Here is a 16,849-nt window from a genome sequence, read left to right as displayed (position 1 = left end):
CTGTGGCCTGAGAGCAGCTGAATGTCCTCTCTCCTCTCCACCCTTGTGCTCGTTTCCCCCACCTCTGCTGCTGCTAACTGCTCCCCAGACAGCGAGGCTCTCTTCAGTCCGCCCCCACTTTTGACCCGCATCCTAATGCCTCCTCTCTCCCCTTCCCCGCCCCCTCCCACATCAGAACTAACGCCTCCCTTCTCTTTTCATGCACTGTGCCTCTTTTCCTGTTGCAGTGCCTGTTTCATGAGTCATCATGTACTTTCTCTCTTTGGGTTATAAGCTCCTAATGGAAACAGACTGTGCCTTCGTCACTTGCGGGGTCAAGTGCTTGGGGGCTCCTGAGTGCATGTGGTGGGAAGAAGCCCCACAGACAGCTCAAGGGTTGCTGCTCCAAGGAACCTGCCCAGAGAGACTTCGGAGGGGGGCGTCATGCACTGGGTCCCAATGAAACACTGAAGCTGAGCTACCAGAAATGGGAAACAATCTTGTTGTCAGCCTTCATCTGTTTGTTTGTTGTCCCTGCTTTGTACCCTTAAATACTCCTTTGTGTACCTTTGTATTTCACCTGGTTCCAGATTGGAAAGAAGGAAGAAGAGGGAAGAAGTGAGATTCTACATCATACCAGTCCATATTCCTTCACTTTCTAGTGTGTTGATGGATTTATGTGTTATCAGAATTCCAGGTTGTCTTGGAAGGTCTTAGCGGCTAGAACGGGACGCAGGGACGTTGTGGGGTTGTCAGCCAGCGACCTGCTCCCAGCCCCAGGCTCTGGGTATGGGTGCTCCAGTGTAGAGCTGGGTGGAGCTCACGTCCTGAGGGACAGGAAGGCTGAGAGCCTGAGCCAAAGGACAGCGTGGGGGCTGGGCAGGGACCAGAGTGAGGATGGTGTCTGCCTTGCCACTCTCACACAGCCTGGGCAGTCCAGGCAAGCTCCAACCAGAGTCATCTTCCCCCTTTTTCTGAGAGAGGGCGGTCTGGGAGCCCTGTGGTAAAGGTCACTAGTGCAAGGCCACCTGGCTCAGAGCAAGTGGACCAAAATGTAGGAACTCTAGGGGCGCCTGGCGGGTGCAGTTGGCAGAGCCTTGACCCTTGATTGCAGGGTTGTGAGTTCCCAAGCCCTGTTAGGTGTGGGGGTTTACCTGAAAAGAGAAAAGTTAGAATGTAGGAATTTTAATAGAATTGGTGTCCAGAAGCATGGATTCTTTTCAGAAACTTAGTTCAGTCGGTACAACAAACATTTTCTGATTACTCGTTACATGCTTATCACTAGAGTAGGTGTCATGTACAAACGGGTCCCCGTCCTTACACTGGAAGAAGTCAGTCTAGTTACAAAGACTGCTTTGGAAGTAGTCATTTACTTCAACTGAAGTAGGTCATTTATTCACCTGGTTCTAATGCAGATGTTACGGGAGGGTGTGTGTACCGCAAACAGGGTGTTCCTGTGGCAGCTGCAAGCTTGCGTCCCAGCGCGGCTTTCCAAGGCTGTTTATGTGTGTAGAGGCAAAGATACATCCATATATGTTTCCTCTTCTGTTTCTCTTCTTGGAGAAATGGCATTTTATTATAATCAGCCTTTTTGATTTTCTGTGTCCTGTTCCACTGTGTGGACAGATGTACTAGGGTTTATCGAGCCAGTTCCTTACATTTCAGGGCATCTGGGCAGATGTAGTTGGAGGGAGCAGGGGAGGTGGCATGGTGGAGGTGACCGCAGGCGGCCTCGGGAGCCCAAGGAAGCCGTCTTAGCAGTGAGCATGAGTGTGAGCGCAAGCGTGGAGGGACGCTTGTGGCACACACCTGGGGTGGCTCACACCTGGAGTTGCACACATCTGAGCGTCCGGGGGCAGGAGGGTGAGGAGGCGGCAGGGCACTCGAGGCAGAGGGACCAGCATCAGCAAAGACGAGGGGGCATCTGCCAGTGGTCAACTGCCAGTGGCATCTGCCAGCTTCTGAAATACAAAATGGGAGGTGAGGAGAAGCACAGTGTGCCTCCCGTGTCTGTCTGTGCATAAGTTTGTGGTGTAAGGGTTCTCCTCGTCACTGACCTGTTGCCACTGTAGCGGCATGTGTGTCCAGGAGCACAGAAGAGCAGCAGAAAGCTTGGGCTGCCTTCCGGAGTTTGCAGTCCAGTCCCGGGGAGAAGGCTGTTTTGCCCACAGTTTGCAGTGGCCTCAGAAGGCTCTGATGAGTGGAGGGGTGCGGGGCCCATCCTTGGGGTATGGCACCTGGCCCCCCCGTGCCAAGTGGTGTGCCCACTCTGCCCTGGCACTATTATCCCGCTGAATGTCCACAGTGACCTTCTGTGATGGGTTTCTTTCCTCCTTCCCGGACTGTGAAGGCCACATAGGCCCAGAGGGATGGAGTCCCTGCCCCTGAGCCCACCGTCAGGGACAGAGCCTAAGTTCTTTGCTCTGCTTTGCCACGCAGCATCTCTCATTGGTCTCTGGCCCTCTGCAGCTCTTCATCTACATGGGCTGGCTTTTCCTTTTGTGACCCAGGTGTGTGGGAGTGGACTGTGAGTGAGGGGCACTTCTCTGTGCTCTTCCCAGAGTAGAACTCAAAGAGGAACAGCAGGGACCTTTGTCTTCGCAGACCCAGGAGGACTTAGTAAGAGTGCAGAGAGGTGCCCCCTACCCAGCTTCCAGCTTCTAAAGACTTTCTGGTATCCCGTCTTTGCTAGAAAACATTTCTGGTCAGGCTTTCTGGCTTAAATTGTTGTCTTCTCTGTTACTTCATGGTTTCATTCATCATTGAGTATTTTGGGGGAGCATGCCCTGTCTGAGTGCTGGCCTGGGTGTGGGGGACCAGCATAGAGCACTGCCCTGGCTGGGTCACATTCAGCGACAGCCCGTGGCCTGTCACGCATTGTGCCGGTGTGCCCGCATCTGGAGAGGGCGGAGAGCTGGCTCAGGGCTGCAGCGCAGTGGGGCACCTAGAGGACTGGGCGCAAGAAGCTGGAGCTCAGGGTTGGCTTCTCGGTGAAGGTGCCGTCTGAAGACAGGCTGGCAGGCGAGAAAGTGAGCCAAGCAGCTGTCGGGGGAGAGGAAGAGCGGCACAGGGACAGCGGAGCCCAGCCCACCCATGGCTGTGGCCTCGTCTGGTTTCCTTCCCTCCATTCCCTGTCAGCCAGACACGGGAATCTGTGCATCCAGAAGAGGCTATTTAAGCAAAGCATGGTCACTGCTGCTGTGCAACGATGTCCTAAGATGATGCATGTTCATCAGGGGGGTACTCCGTGTAGCGTAGCACAGAACAGGACAGAGAACTCTGCCTTGGGAACTGACTTTCAAGGGGAGGATGCAGAAAATTTCCTAAAACTAGAGCAGAAACCGGCATGACTTGAACAGGATGGGGGCAAGGGGGGTGGAGGACCGTGGGCCACATAATCAGGGACCTGCATCGGGGGAGAGCCTTTCCTTCAGGCGAGCAGACTCAAGCATCCACTTTGTGCAGGCCTTGCGCTGGAGACACAATCAAGGCATGGGCTCTGCCCTAACGGGCTTCCTGCCTCTCCCACTCTACTCTTGTCTAGCTTTCTCTCGTTCATGCTGACCTTCCAGCCTGCTCTCCCAGCCGTCTCCCACACCCTGCGATGAGTTCTCTCTCCCTCCCTTTCTTACCCTTGCCCCAACTCCCACGGTCTTGGGACAGGGTCGCATGAGTAAACACTAATCGTTGCACAGCTGCTGGGGACATTTTCTTTTGCAGGTAGAAACTTGCTGCCTCCAAATCCATCTGCCTGCAGTGGTGCCTTTGGGAGGAGGGCAGCTCTTCTGTCCAGGAAGCCCTCTTGCTCCTTCCAGATAGTGAGAGGAGGTGCACCTTGGAGAGAAGGCTTTTCTGGAAAGGTCTAGGGGTTTTGTGAATTATATGCTAAATGCAGTTAATGTCCTTCAACTAGCCATGGACCTTGGCTGTTGTGGCTTTGTTTGCATGAAGCTGAGTCTTGTCCTGCTTACATAACAGAGGGGTGCTGACTACTGTTGTTGGAGGAAGCTGGGGGAGAACGTAGTGAAGTTAACTGGCCACGCTGGGTACACGGTACCGTTTTCCTTCAGTGTCTCACTTAAGAATATTTCTTCCTGCAAAATTATGTGAAGTGAAAAAAAATGAAGGTTTGAGATGTTTCCTGTTAATTAAATAATAAACTCATTGAATCAAAAAGTCTTTTACCCGTAAGACAGTTCACATATAAGAGAAGAGCAAAGTCCTGTAAGAGGACTGACAGTCATTGTTTGCTAAGAGCACTCAGGTTTTAAGCTTGAACACATGGTGAGAATGTCTTCTGAAGCAGGGGGCGCAGACGGGGTCCACAGGCCTTCTTTGGCTTGAGTCCCAGCATCCTCTGGTTCTCAGCAAAGCACATAATGGAGTTAAAAAGCCATGGAGGGGGCGCCTGGGTGGCTCAGTGGGTTAAGCCGCTGCCTTCGGCTCAGGTCATGATCTCAGGGTCCTGGGATCGAGTCCCGCATCGGGCTCTCTGCTAAGCAGGGAGCCTGCTTCCTCCTCTCTCTCTCTGCCCGCCTCTCTGCCTACTTGTGATCTCTGTCTGTCAAATAAATAAATAAAGCCTTAAAAAAAAAAAATTCCTATAAAAAAAAAAAAAAAAAGCCATGGAGGTTGGTAATTCTGCCTCTTCAGTTTCTTTTTTTTTTTTTTTTTTTTTTTTAAAGATTTTATTTATTTATTTGACAGACAGAGACCACAAGTAGGCAGAGAGGCAGGCAGAGAGAGAGGAGGAAGCAGGCTCCCCGCTGAGCAGGGAGCCCGATGTGGGACTCGATCCCAGGACCCTGAGATCATGACCTGAGCCGAAGGCAGCGGCTTAACCCACTGAGCCACCCAGGCGCCCCTCTTCAGTTTCTTTCATCCCGTGCTATCATCTTTGACTCCTTCCTGCAGAGTGTGTGAAGAAGAGGGTCCTCTCTCTTCCCTGGAGCGTCTCATACCAGTGGACACTTAGGGTCGCCCTTTTATTTCTCTGCATTTCCCAAATCTAGAAATCTGCCTTGTCTTGGATATTAATTGGGGATATTTTGCCTTGAAAGGGTTTTGTCATGTCTTTTTTTTTTTTTTTTAACTTTTTTTTTTTTAAAGATTTTATTTATTTATTTGACAGAGATCACAGGTGGGCAGAGAGGAGGAAGCAGGCTCCCCACTGAGCAGAGAGCCTGATGCAGGGCTCAATTCCAGGACCCTGGGATCACAACCTGAGCTGAAGGCAGAGGCTTTAGCCCACTGAGCCACCCAGGCTTCCCTTGTCCTGTTTTTTAAGAGATCTTCATTCTCAAAAAAACTTCCTTTATATGTTATGAACACTTTTTTTTTTTTTTTTTTTTTTTTAAGATCTTATTTGAGAGAAAGAGAGCATGAGTATGGGGTAGGGGCAGAGGGAGAAGCGGACTCCCCGCTGAGCAGGAAGCCCAGTGTGGGGGGCTTAATCCTGGGACTCTGGGATTGTGACCTAAGCCTCCCAGGTGCCCCAACCCTGAGGCCTTTTGAGTTTACTTCGTTGGGGCACCCAGCTGGCTCAGTCAGTGGAGGATGTGACTCTTGATCTCAGGGTTGTGAGTTTGAAACCCACATTGGGTATAGAGATTACTTAAAAGTAACATCTAAAAATAAATAAATAAATTCACTTGTCTAGAACAATATTAAAAATGAAATTCATCAGTTTAAAAATCCTGGATTTATAGTTCCTAGTTAATAATATTTGAATTTTCTCCTTTATCCTGAAAATTTATAAACTTTTTTTTATATTTGTTTAACCTAAACAGTTTCCCGTATTGAACACTGATGTTCAAGGAGTGAATAGGAGTCAAGAAAAGCAAACCTGGTGGGAAAAAGCCTTGTACTCTCCTCTCTTTCCTGCGTCAGAGTGTGAAGGTAAGGAGGCCTGTGTTAGGTCATTGGTTCATCATTTGGATTTCTCGTCATTAAGAACAATACATTCTTTCACTATGAATAGCAGTTCGCCAGGCTCTTACCAGGAGGCTTCTGGGTGGTGGCATTGTCAGGCCCCAGGGACGCAGAGATGAGTGAGGACTGGAGCCAGCCCTTAGCCTAATGTGGGGAAAGGCATGGAAATGCATAAAAGCAGGACTGGCCTTTACCAAGGCCTGTTCAAGATCTCTGTGAATCCTGGGGGAATCACCTGTGGGGGGATCTTCAGGAAGCTGCCCAGATGGGGAAGGTGGGGGAGGGCAGGCCCCGTGAAAGGGTCAGCTTGCAGGAGGGTAAGAGGGTCTCTGGGCCCAGTGTTCCCAAGTGGGCCCAGCTGGGTGGTAGCTGAGGCTGGAAGGGCAGGCAGGGAAGAAGCCTGGCTGGAGGTGCGGGAGTACCGCTGGTATGGGTGGAGTGTGGTATGCAGGCAGGGACGGCCACTGAGAAGACAGCAGATTGGAGGCTGTCAGGTCTGTGTGTGTTTTAGGACAGTACTCGCAGCAGAGTGGAGAAGGGATAGAATAGCTCTGGTACCAGCTGGGGTTCTGGAGCCCTGGTACGGGCTGTCTTGGGAGGCCTGGGTCAAGGCCTTGCCTCAGGCCCCGCAGGGGTAGTATGGGAGGACAGCATGGAGAGGTCTCAGTCGAGGACTCCAGGGCCTCAGGAGTGACTCTGAGGCGTGAGCAGCAGGAGGGGGTGGAGGGGCACCTGCAGGGGGCAGACAGAGCATGAGCACATTGGGTGAAGGGGATTTGGGTCTGGGAGCCTCCTGGGAGGACATGCCTGGCAACTATGAAAACTCCACCATCCTGGTGGGGAGTGAGGGCTGCGGAGGGCATGCCACCGGCCCCGGGTTGGCGTGGGCTGTGCCATCTGACAGTCTCTGCCATCGGAGCTGGAAGTGGCACATACCCCGTTGGTTAGTATTCACACGTGCACGTGTCCGTAGTGTCTCCCGGTTCATGTAATGACCATGGAGCCCGTGGCGCCGCTCACTGCCTGCCATGCCTGGCTCGGTCCAGCTCTCGGGCCGCCAGCGCTGGCCTCCCTGTGCAGCCTGGCCTTCACCAGTGGTGGGGGTGCTCTTTGCTTCTCTCTGTGCTATGAGCCCCTGAACGCCCTTGCCAGAGCCTGCCTTCCTCCTTCCCAGAGGTTTGCTGGGTCAGAAAGAACACAAGGCGGAGTCTTCATTTTTAGCGTCTTTATTTAACTGCATTTATTAGAGAGCGGTCATTCCGCTTCTGAGCTAGTATCTGGGCTGCCTTCTCTGGTTTACAGTGCTCCCAGGCTTTCCTTTGATGTAGGCCCCACCGTAGCTTTGGGAGGCGGCAGCACTAGTTTGCAGATAAGGAGGCGCTGAGACTCCGGTCTGACGGTTCGTCCAGAATCCTGCACTAACTGGCAAGCTTAGGCTCGCATCCAGACCATCTTTCCTCGGTGCCCAGGGAGGCGCCAGGGTCAGGGGAGCCCAGATCTGGCCGTGACATAGATCCATTCCGTGTACCCGGCGAGTGTCCAGTCACCGGTGAGTTTAACAGGAATGCAGCTAAGGGAGGCCCAGTGCCCCAGAGTGGTGCAGCCACATGGACAGGGGGAAGTGGCAGTAGGCAGTGCTGGGGGTCCAGAAGACCAGTCCCTGTGGGGGGTTAGGATGGCTCTCAGATGCTGAGTTCAAGCTTCATTAATGTGTCAAGGGCGTCTTGGCAGCCTTAGTCTGGTCTCTTGTCATTAGTTAGGAGTCAGTCCTGACCTTTAGCCTGGGTCCTTAAGGGATGGTTAGTGCACGGCGCTTGTTTTGATGTGAAGTGACAGAGAGACTATCAGTGGGTAGATAATGGCCACCAGGCTTTGGAATGACTTTTGCCTCACAGCTATGCATTAAATGCCTGCGCAGGTGCCTTGTCACCGTGACATGACCAGCCTCACTCTCTCGGCCTGTGGGGGTGGGGCGAGCTGTCTCAGGAGCAGGTTGGCCAGGAAAATGGGGAGCCTCTTGCCCTCTCAGCACGAGTGACTGGAGTCTCTTGTAGCCTGGCTGGGGGTTAATAACAAGCCCCGTGAGTCAGGGGTGACCTGACAGCTCCCAGCCTCCCTGGAGAGGAGAGGGATCATCTGTTTTTACGGTAAGGCAGGAGGTGAAGACTCGGAGTGAGCCAGCTGATCGAGGCACCCTGCTGCCGGGGCGCCAGTCTGAGCCCCGCATCCTGCCACCTGTGCCTTCATGGACGTAGCCGCATGCCGGTGTTGTTTACGGGCCTGCCTTGTGCCAGGCCCTGGGGGCCCTCCTGATGAGCTAACATCCCAGCACCAGCAGAGGGAGTGAGGACATGAGCCCTGTGACAGTGGGGGCCACCTGCAGTGGGAGGTGCCCGGGCAGCAGCTCTGGCTGGTGCTGGAGCAGAATGTGCTTGGTGTACCCCAGTGTGCCTGGCAGAGGGGAGCAACGCGAGAGCACGGTGGGGACATGGTCTGCCGGAAACCAGCAGCCAGAGCATGAGGGCCTTGCGCACCCCAAGCCATGAGGGGTCTGTCCTGAGTGGTGGTCTCCAGAGCTCACACGCTGAATTCTGAACCTTTGGAAGGCTCATTCATTGTAAGTGTGTGGGTGTTAGCTCAGTCTTCTGGAGAAAGCCCTGCAGGGAAACCATACAAATAACAGTTAAGGGTTCAGGAGACAAAACGGAGCTGGAGCCCAGGGCCTCCATGGCCAGCTGGTAGACCTGGGGCAGTGACCAGACCTCCTGTGTCTCCATTGTTTGGGTTTGTAGAAAAAGACTAACAATAGTTCCTCCCCAAGGGGGTACTTCTGACAAGTAATGTGCATAGCACAGGCCTGGCACGTGGTCCTAACCTGGAACACGGGAGCCGTCCATGGGCAGATCACAAAGAACATTGTCCACAGTTACCACTGCCCATTCCTGACACCTGTAGTGTCACGAGCTACTTTTGTACATACAGAATCCTGACAGCAGGGCCAGGAAGTGCAGGAGTCAGGGAGGGCTGGCTCCAGCTCCACCCAGGGCATATCCTAGTCCAGGAGACCATTACTGTTCCTGTGGTGACGAGCTGGCGGTGTGCATGGGGCCCATGATGCTTGGTCAGGTGAGCTGAGTGGGCGAGCCAGCTGGGGTCTTGGTTCACCAGCCGGCATGCCAGCGCTGTTCTTGAGGCTGCCTGCGCGTCACCTCTTCTACTGTGCACAGGACCCCTGGCAGGCAGTTGGTGACCCTGTTTTAGAGCTGAGGGAGCCAGGGCTCAGAGAGAGCCAGTTACATCGCAGGTGAGTGCAGAAGCAGGGGTCCGCTCACGTGTGTGTAGCCCCGGTGTCCGGGTTATTTTCGTGAACCTGAGCCCGTGACTTCGAGGTCCTGAGGCAGGCACAGAGAGCTAAAGGTCATGGAGAATGTGATGTGGCCAACTCCCAATGGTACGAGGGCACAGCGGTCACTGAGCATCAGTCCTGTCCGCTCCTGTGTCACACATGGGGAGCATGTCATCTCCTTGAACTCCTCGTGGTAACTGGACCACAGTCAACAGGAAACATGCTTCACTGGGGGCATTACAGGACTTGCACACGGTGATTTCAAGCCAGGGTCTGCCCTGGGCCTACCAGCTGTCTCCTCTCTCGTCACTGTGTGTCCGCAGCTGTGTGGGGGCGCTGGTCTGGATTGAGACTGGCAGCGGTCAGCCATGGCTGCGCATCAGAACCACCTGGCCCTGACCAGATCCGTCAGGATCTCAGGTGGGGCCTGGGCTGGCGGGCTAGGCTTCACGCTCCCAGGGCTGAGAACTTTTGCACTAAATGATCTGTTTGATTTCTTCTAATTGCATCTTCCAGTTCTATCCCCTTCTGTGGGCTGCTTGCCTACTCAGACCACAAGCCTCCTTTCTCTTCCCTGTCCTTCAGATACAGGGCAGATGAGCTTTAGCGTGATGTTGGCTTGAGAGGGAACAGACAAGGTGGTTGCTGTTCTGTCTTTCCCACTGCACTCCTCCTGTCGGAAGCCCCTTTGTTCATTTGTTAGATGAACACACATGCACTGCATCGTCTGTCTCCCTCTGCACTCCGTACGCTTGTGAGAGCTCAGGCCTTGTTGGTCTTTATCCTGTGTTCCCAGGGCTTACCCTAGTACAGGTGTGCTTTGTTGAATGATTGTCTCATGCTGGGATAATAGGCATGTCTGGTTATGCCAGCCTGTCTTTTAAAAACTCAATAAACAATTTATTAGAATTTTTAAATGGACATAGCATTTTGCTCGTGCATACCTGGCTGACTGGTGTGCGCGTGTCTGCTTTTAGTGACTGTTTAAACTCTCCAGAGTGTTGGTAAACCTAACTGATCTGACTCAGCAAAAAATGAAACAAAAATGTATGTTTCATAACTGTGTCTTAATGAAATTTCCCCCCCTTTCCCTCTTTTCCCTTCTCCATTCAAAATGATTAAGACTGTTATACAAATGCCAAGGGAGAGAATGGTAGAGAAGAGTGTCCAGATGGTAAAGACATACCCAGTAACGAAGAGCGTCTGTTAGATTTTAATAGGGTAAGTGGACTGTCCTCCTCCTTACTAACTTACTAACAGCCACGTCTCCTTGCCACTCAGGCTGGAGCCTGGGAGCCCTGGGAGCTCCCCCCCACCACTCCCCTGCCAGTCCCAGGTGACCCAGCTCCCAGGCCCTCAGTCCCCACCTTCATCTCCTCCCACCTTGTCCGCTTACTACCAAGGCTTCCCACACTTCTGCCCTCGCTACCCCCAGTCGGTCATTCCCAGTGCTGCCACTGGTAATTCCTGCCTACCAGTTGGACCTTGGCACTCCCCCAGAAGCCCTTGGGTGGGCAGCACCGAGAGAGCCTTCTGGTGAGCTCCAGGGATGGACCCCACCTTCCTCTGCCCTCACCATGCCCTGTGTGGCACTCTGGCCTCAGCCCTGACACCAGGCTGCTTTTGGTTTCTGTAGCACTGCCTCCCCACCAGGCCTGTGAGCTCCTGCTAGGCAGGCAGGTGGGTGAATAAGGACACCTGTCTCTTTTCTGTGTCGGCGCTGGTCCTGTGAGGACTTTTCCCCCAGGGCACCCTAGGGTGTTGGCACCCATGGCCCTATCTTTCCCACCTCTGTGGGGGGTGCCCTGTGGCACCCCCGCTGCCACACCCATACTTGGGAGCCGCTGTCTGGCCCCTGGCCCTGACCACCCCGCCCTCCCCTTCTCCTACCTCCTGCACCCTGTCCAGGCTGAGCGCCCCTCGCTGCTCCTCACGACGCCTGATGGGGGGGCTATCCCTGTGCCATTCTGCATAGACTCGGGACGTCCTGTCTCAGGCCGTGCAGCCTCACCGCAAAGTGCAGACCTGAGCCTTGAGCCTCTGCGGGGACTCAGCCACTCCCGCTCCTAACCAGAATGGCCTTCTCTCCCTGCGCCTTGCCCAGAAAAAGGCCCTGTCGTGCTCTGCCCTCGTGTGCCTCTGGCCTCACATCCTCTCTTCTCCTGTCCTTCCTTGTGCCTGTCTTCTCCTGCTGCCTCAGGGGTCCCAACCAGGGACAGTGCTGCCATTTGGAAATGGGGGGTGCTGGCTACTCTGAGGAGGGGGTTGTCCTGGGTTCTGTGATGGGGGTTCTTGTGACTGGGGAAGGGGTACTGCTAGCTAGTATGATGGGGGGTGGTTACTGTTGGAGAGGGGCATTGCTAGCTACTGTGACTGGGGGGTGTGCTGGTTACTGGGGGGGGGGGGCGTTGCTCGTTACTATGACTTGGAGAGACGGCGGGATGTCGCTGGTTACTATAACTGGCCGGTGGGGGTGGCCCGGTTTGGGCCACTGAGGGACAGGAGCTTTGCTGATCACCTCGGGGTGGGGGGCATGGCATTGCAGGTGGCCGTGGAGAGGGAGGGTGGTGTCACTCATTGTCTGACGGGGTTCGGGGAGCATTGGTAGTTGCTGTGACTAGGGAGGGGCTTCATTTGTAGTCAGTGTCCTGGGGGACAGAGATGCTGACCATCTGGTGTGTGGGGGACAGTCCCACACAATAGAGAGTTTTTAGAACTCCGGTTTCTGAAGCCCAGCCCCCAGGCAAGCTCTGGCTGTTCCTTACACAAGACTTGCTTCTCGGCCTTCAGGTGAGGACGCTTCTCAGAGGGCCTCCCCTGCCACAACTGTCAGAGAAAGAGAGCATGTGTGTGTGTGTGTGTGTGTCCCCTGCCTGCGCCTCCCCTATCGACCACAGCACCCCATTTACAAAAACCATGGTGTGCCGTGCTGTTGCTTGGTCAGTTTGCTGTGGGCTCTCCCAGAATGTGAGCCTGGGGACAGCACAGCTGCACCACCTCCCCGGGTTCCTGGTGCTTGGCCCAGCCCCCAGCGAGGTGGCCCTCATACCTTGGCTCGTGCAGTCAGTCCTCACACTTGGAACGTTTTGTCCCAGGGACTCAATGTACAGAATCAGCCTTTTGGCCACTTTCTGGATCGCAGAGGAGAGTGTGGTGGTTTTGCCCCGAAGCAGTGCAGCTCTTCGTCACCTGTGGGTCTCCCCAGGAAGCCAGCGATTTGCTGTTTGCCCTCTGTATGTCGGGAGTGTTTCATGTAGCCCTTTGGGAAAAAAGTCTGGCTTTTGATCTGTTGAAAACTGTTTCTTTCATCCCAGGTGTCTTCTGTTTATGAAGCAAGGTGTGCAGGAGAGAGAGGTGCCGGAGCAAAACCCAGCGGCTTCCGCAGAAAGATCTACTCCAGCGCCAGCTCCGGCTCGGATGGCTCCGGCTCGGAGGGCGGAGGCGAGTGGGTGGACCCTGGCGAAGAAGAGCTCTTTTCTCGAACTCATCTCTAATCCTGCAGCGTAGTACAAATTATTTTTTGAGAGCGATATGTGATGGCAAATACCCTTTTGTGAGGCCTGTTAATCTAAAGCAACAACTTAGGTTTCTTCTTCAATTAACTGATTCAGATCAGCAATTATCTTTCTCTTCTTGCTTATTTTAGAGTTGAGGACAGCTATCCTGTTGAAGATTTTTTGTTTTCCAAGCTGTTGAATTCTTGGCTATCTGAAATAGACTAGATTGTGTTGTCAAATCAAGAATGGGTGTGCATGTGCTTGTCTAGAAGCAACCCTGCTTTCCACATCTTGACCGCAGTTGCTGTCTGTCCTTCCAGTTGCAGCCCCGGTCACTGTCACCTTAGTGCCGCGGTGTCCGCGGCCACTGCCGCTCTCCAGAGACTTGAGCTTTGAAACCTTTAGGCTTTGTTTTCTCTGAACTGGGATATAACACCCACCCCTGCCATGGATCGGGGTCTTTCTCAAGGCAAGAGGGAAGCATGGGTGACTCGTCCACGGGCTTCACAAGGTCAGCTCTCGTGTACATTTGCCGTAGGAGCCACAAGGGTATGCTTTTAGAGACTTACAAAATACTGTTTTCTCTCTTAGGATTCTCCCCCCTCAAGTATCATGGAAGATACTATGGTTTGTGACTTTCTTGCTAACTGGAGGAGCCAAGGCTTTGAGGTGCGGGGTAGCAGCGGAGGCAGAGCAGGGCAAGGGCGTACTCCCAACCTGTTTGACGTTGTGGTGACTTTTGCGCCAAATGCCCTTCAGGGTTATTTGTGGTGAGGGTCTTAGTTGCAGATCATGATTTTCTGGCGACCTCCATTGAATTGAAGCCTCCAGAACTCCAAATTATAAATGTCTGATATGCAGTACAGGCCGCCTCGTCACCCCAGAGAAGCCCTGGCTGCTACAGCTAGCCGCTGTCATGGCTGTGATCGAGTAGAGCTTAGATTTCATTTTGTGTTGGCGAGAATGTTCTGGGCAAGTTCTGTGTGGTGGGTTGGGGGCGGGCAGAGATGTCCTTTCTCCAGACCTTTGTGATGGCTTCATGGGACTCGCTTCCCGCTCTCCGTGGGGGCTGAGCAGTCAGTCCGTCTCCTCCAAGTCCTGTCCATTCAGGATGGCCGCCACCTCGAGTTTCCACGCCGGTGGGCAGCAAATGAAGCTACGAGGAGCAGTGTTGTAAAACCAAATTGTTTTTCTATTTAAAAAACAAACAAACAAAACCTAATGTGTAAAATCAGTTTAGCATGTCCGTAACACCAGGAATGGCAGAGAAGTCTGGCGTGGACGAGATGGCTTCACCGCGAGTCTTGGCAGGTGGTACACACATGCACTTCGCTAGCTGGGAGCTGGAGTGGCTGGGCGATCCCTGGTTTGCTCCGAGCTGTGGGTGCAGTTGCCTGCTTGTAACTGAGGACACAGATGACTCCAGGGCTGCAGAGCCGCCCTGGCTTCAGTGTCCTCACTGGGAGAAACCCAGCAGACGGCGGGCTGGGGTCTCACCACACGCCAGGGCTTGTTCGTACTCGGCACATCTTATGACACTTTAAAGTGTGTGTGTGTGTGTGTGTGTGTGTGTGTGTGCGCGCGCGCGTGTGCATGCACGCGCGCATGTGTGCGTGTACGTGTGCAGGGATGTGTGTGTGTGCATGTAAGGTTTATGTTGCTGTTATTTATTTACAGACTTTATAAGGTTTTATGTATTTTTCTTTCTTCCAGAGCTTCCTAAAAAGTGATTAGCATCTGCACTGAAATATAATTTAACAGCAAAGGCAAAAAAGAATTGGAAGTTGTAAATTCCTAAAATCACTACAGTGACGATCATTCTAAAAATCGTTGCTTATGTAGCAGAGACCAAATAAACATTTCAGATACAACCTTTAGCTCAGTTGATTTTGGACAGCTGCTTTTTATCAAGACAGGGCTCCAGGTGGCCGAGGTGCCGACTTCCTCATGCACTGGCGGGAAGACAGTGCACCTTCCACGGGGAACGGGGATGGATCATAAAATGGGCAAGGGGATTAACAGATTATGTATTTATTTGTTTTCATAGCTAAATGGCTGAAGTCCAGAGGCTTTCAGCAACAGAGTTGAAAGTGTGGTTTTTAGTTTTGTGAATGGATGATCACAAAGAAAAAGCATTTTTTTAAAAAGTTGGCAAAACGCTGAGACGCACTGTGGTATGACGCGCATTTGCATATCCATAGCACTGAAGTACCCGTGTTCCATTCCTGGGCTGAGATTTTTTTCCCCGTGGTTGTATTGTTCTGATTTCACGTACACCAGAGTAACTGATTTTTTTGTTTTCTTGTGGAGTTAACACCAAATAAAAATTTCAAAAAACAGTTGGTTGTCTTTGTTTATCATAGCAGAGGATCTTTTGTAGAGATCTGCAGCCTTAGTGACCTGCGTCAGGAGAAAATAGAAAGCATCCAGGTCACATCGTTCCAGATGAAGGGCATGCAGCTCTTACGGGCATTTGCTCGGAATGCTGGTGCACTGCTTTGCTGGAAAAGGGAGGGGGGGTGCCTGCTGGTAAACGAGTCGCATGCCCCCCCCCCCAACCCCAGCTCCTGCCTGAATCCTGCAAGAAACATGTGATTTTTGTCCAGAGGTATAGACAAAAGTTCCATCTTCTTTGTTACGGGGAAAAAAACCTGTTAACACGATCAACGTTCATTGTAGGAAAAGAAATCAGTGGATTTTTAAAGTATAAGGGAAACTCCTCTGCACTTCCACACTGGGCGCTGGAGGCTGCTCCCATTTGTGCCCAACGCCTCTCCAGACAGCTGAGCACCTACAGGTCTGCAGAGAACGTGTGATGTGACGGGGCGGTGCTGTCCTTGCTTCTGCGGACTTCATTTTTTATTCATTTATTTGACAGAAATCACAAGTAGGCAGAGAGGAGGAAGCAGGCTCCCCGCTAAGCAGAGAGCCCGATGCAAGGCTTGATCCCAGGACCCTGGGATTATGACCCGAGCCTAAGGCAGAGTCTTCAACCCACTGAGCCACCCAGGCGCCCTTCTTCAGACTTCAGAAGTGGGTTTTCACTCAGACGTCAACTCGTGGCTGTGATTGTAGGTGTATGTGAGAGGTTTGGTTTTGGTTTTGGGTTTTTTTTAAGATTTTATTTATTTGTCAGAGAGAGAGAGCGAGCACAGGCAGACGGAATGGCAGGCAGAGGCAGAGGGAGAAGCAGGCTTCCTGCCGAGCAAGGAGCCCAATGTGGGACTCTATCCCAGGATGCTGGGATCATGACCTGAGCCGAAGGCAGCTGCTTAACCAACTGAGCCACCCAGGCGTACCTGTACATAAGTTTTTATAGCTATGTTATTTTGTTCCAGAAATTTAATAGGTCCCTCACTGATCATATATAGAACATCCCATCATATAGAGTGCTCCGTATTCTGGATAGCACTTCTGCAGATGCTTGTAAACATGGGTGTCCTTGTATAGTCGCTCCTGAGGGGAGAGTCCGGCCTGTGAAGTGCTTGCTGTCCCCGTGGCTGAGATCATGACCTGAGCCGAAGGCAGAGGCCTAAACCACTGAGCCACCCAGGCGCCCCTGTGGGCATGTTTTTAAATGCTATCTTCACCTTGAAAGAGTATAAAGATACACTTCCGTGGTTTTTCTAGAACCCATATACCTTATGTAGAGTTTTTTGTGGTTTTGTTTTGTTTTGTTTTTCTTAAAGTAAGCTGTACGCCCAATGTGGGGCTTGAATTCATGGCCGGGAGATCAAGAATCACCTGTGCTTCCGACTGAGCCAGCCAGGCAGTCTTGGAAGCATGTAAATTACATACAAGGAGTGAGGCTTAGGGATTCAGTCTCCTTTTTTTTTTCTGGCTTGTTGGCCAGCTACTGCAACACCATTTGTTACCATCACCTGATGTGGCCCGAGTCTTCCCCAGGAATGGCAGCAGTGCCCTGTTGCACTCTACTCCCAGAAGTACCAGAGGCTGGGCTGGAGGGTGTTTGTGGGGCGAGGTGGCGGTCATCTGTTCCCCTGCAGGAGGTTGTCCGTGGGAGGTGTGCCCTGTGGCTGCCTTGGACTGTCTTCAGCCTGTTTCACTGGGGCCCACACCTGCAAGGCCAGGGTGC

At 52.7% G+C, this 16,849-nt stretch overlaps 1 protein-coding gene across 9 annotated transcripts in view; it reads left to right on the top strand.

The window, feature by feature from the left end:
• KIAA0232 (KIAA0232 ortholog) overlaps nt 1–15,092 on the top strand; it is an 85,979-nt gene extending 70,887 nt beyond the window's left edge. For 7 of the 9 annotated variants that reach the window (XM_032333761.1, XM_032333758.1, XM_032333760.1 and 4 more), the window contains 3 exons: nt 5,769–5,877; nt 10,380–10,477; nt 12,571–15,092. In XM_032333761.1, coding sequence (XP_032189652.1) covers nt 5,769–5,877; nt 10,380–10,477; nt 12,571–12,750 — 387 coding nt within the window. In that variant the 3' untranslated portion in view covers nt 12,751–15,092. Of the gene's footprint in view, nt 1–5,768; nt 5,878–10,379; nt 10,478–12,570 lie in introns of those variants that run through there. The other 2 variants (XM_032333762.1, XM_032333764.1) reach the window with 2 other exon arrangements.
• The last annotated feature ends 1,757 nt before the right edge of the window (nt 15,093–16,849 follow it).

This window comes from Mustela erminea, chromosome 2, assembly GCF_009829155.1.
Source record: "Mustela erminea isolate mMusErm1 chromosome 2, mMusErm1.Pri, whole genome shotgun sequence".
Lineage (NCBI taxonomy): Eukaryota > Metazoa > Chordata > Mammalia > Carnivora > Mustelidae > Mustela > Mustela erminea.
The sequence above is the reverse complement of the archived record's forward strand: the minus strand, read 5'-3'. Positions and strand labels throughout refer to the sequence as shown.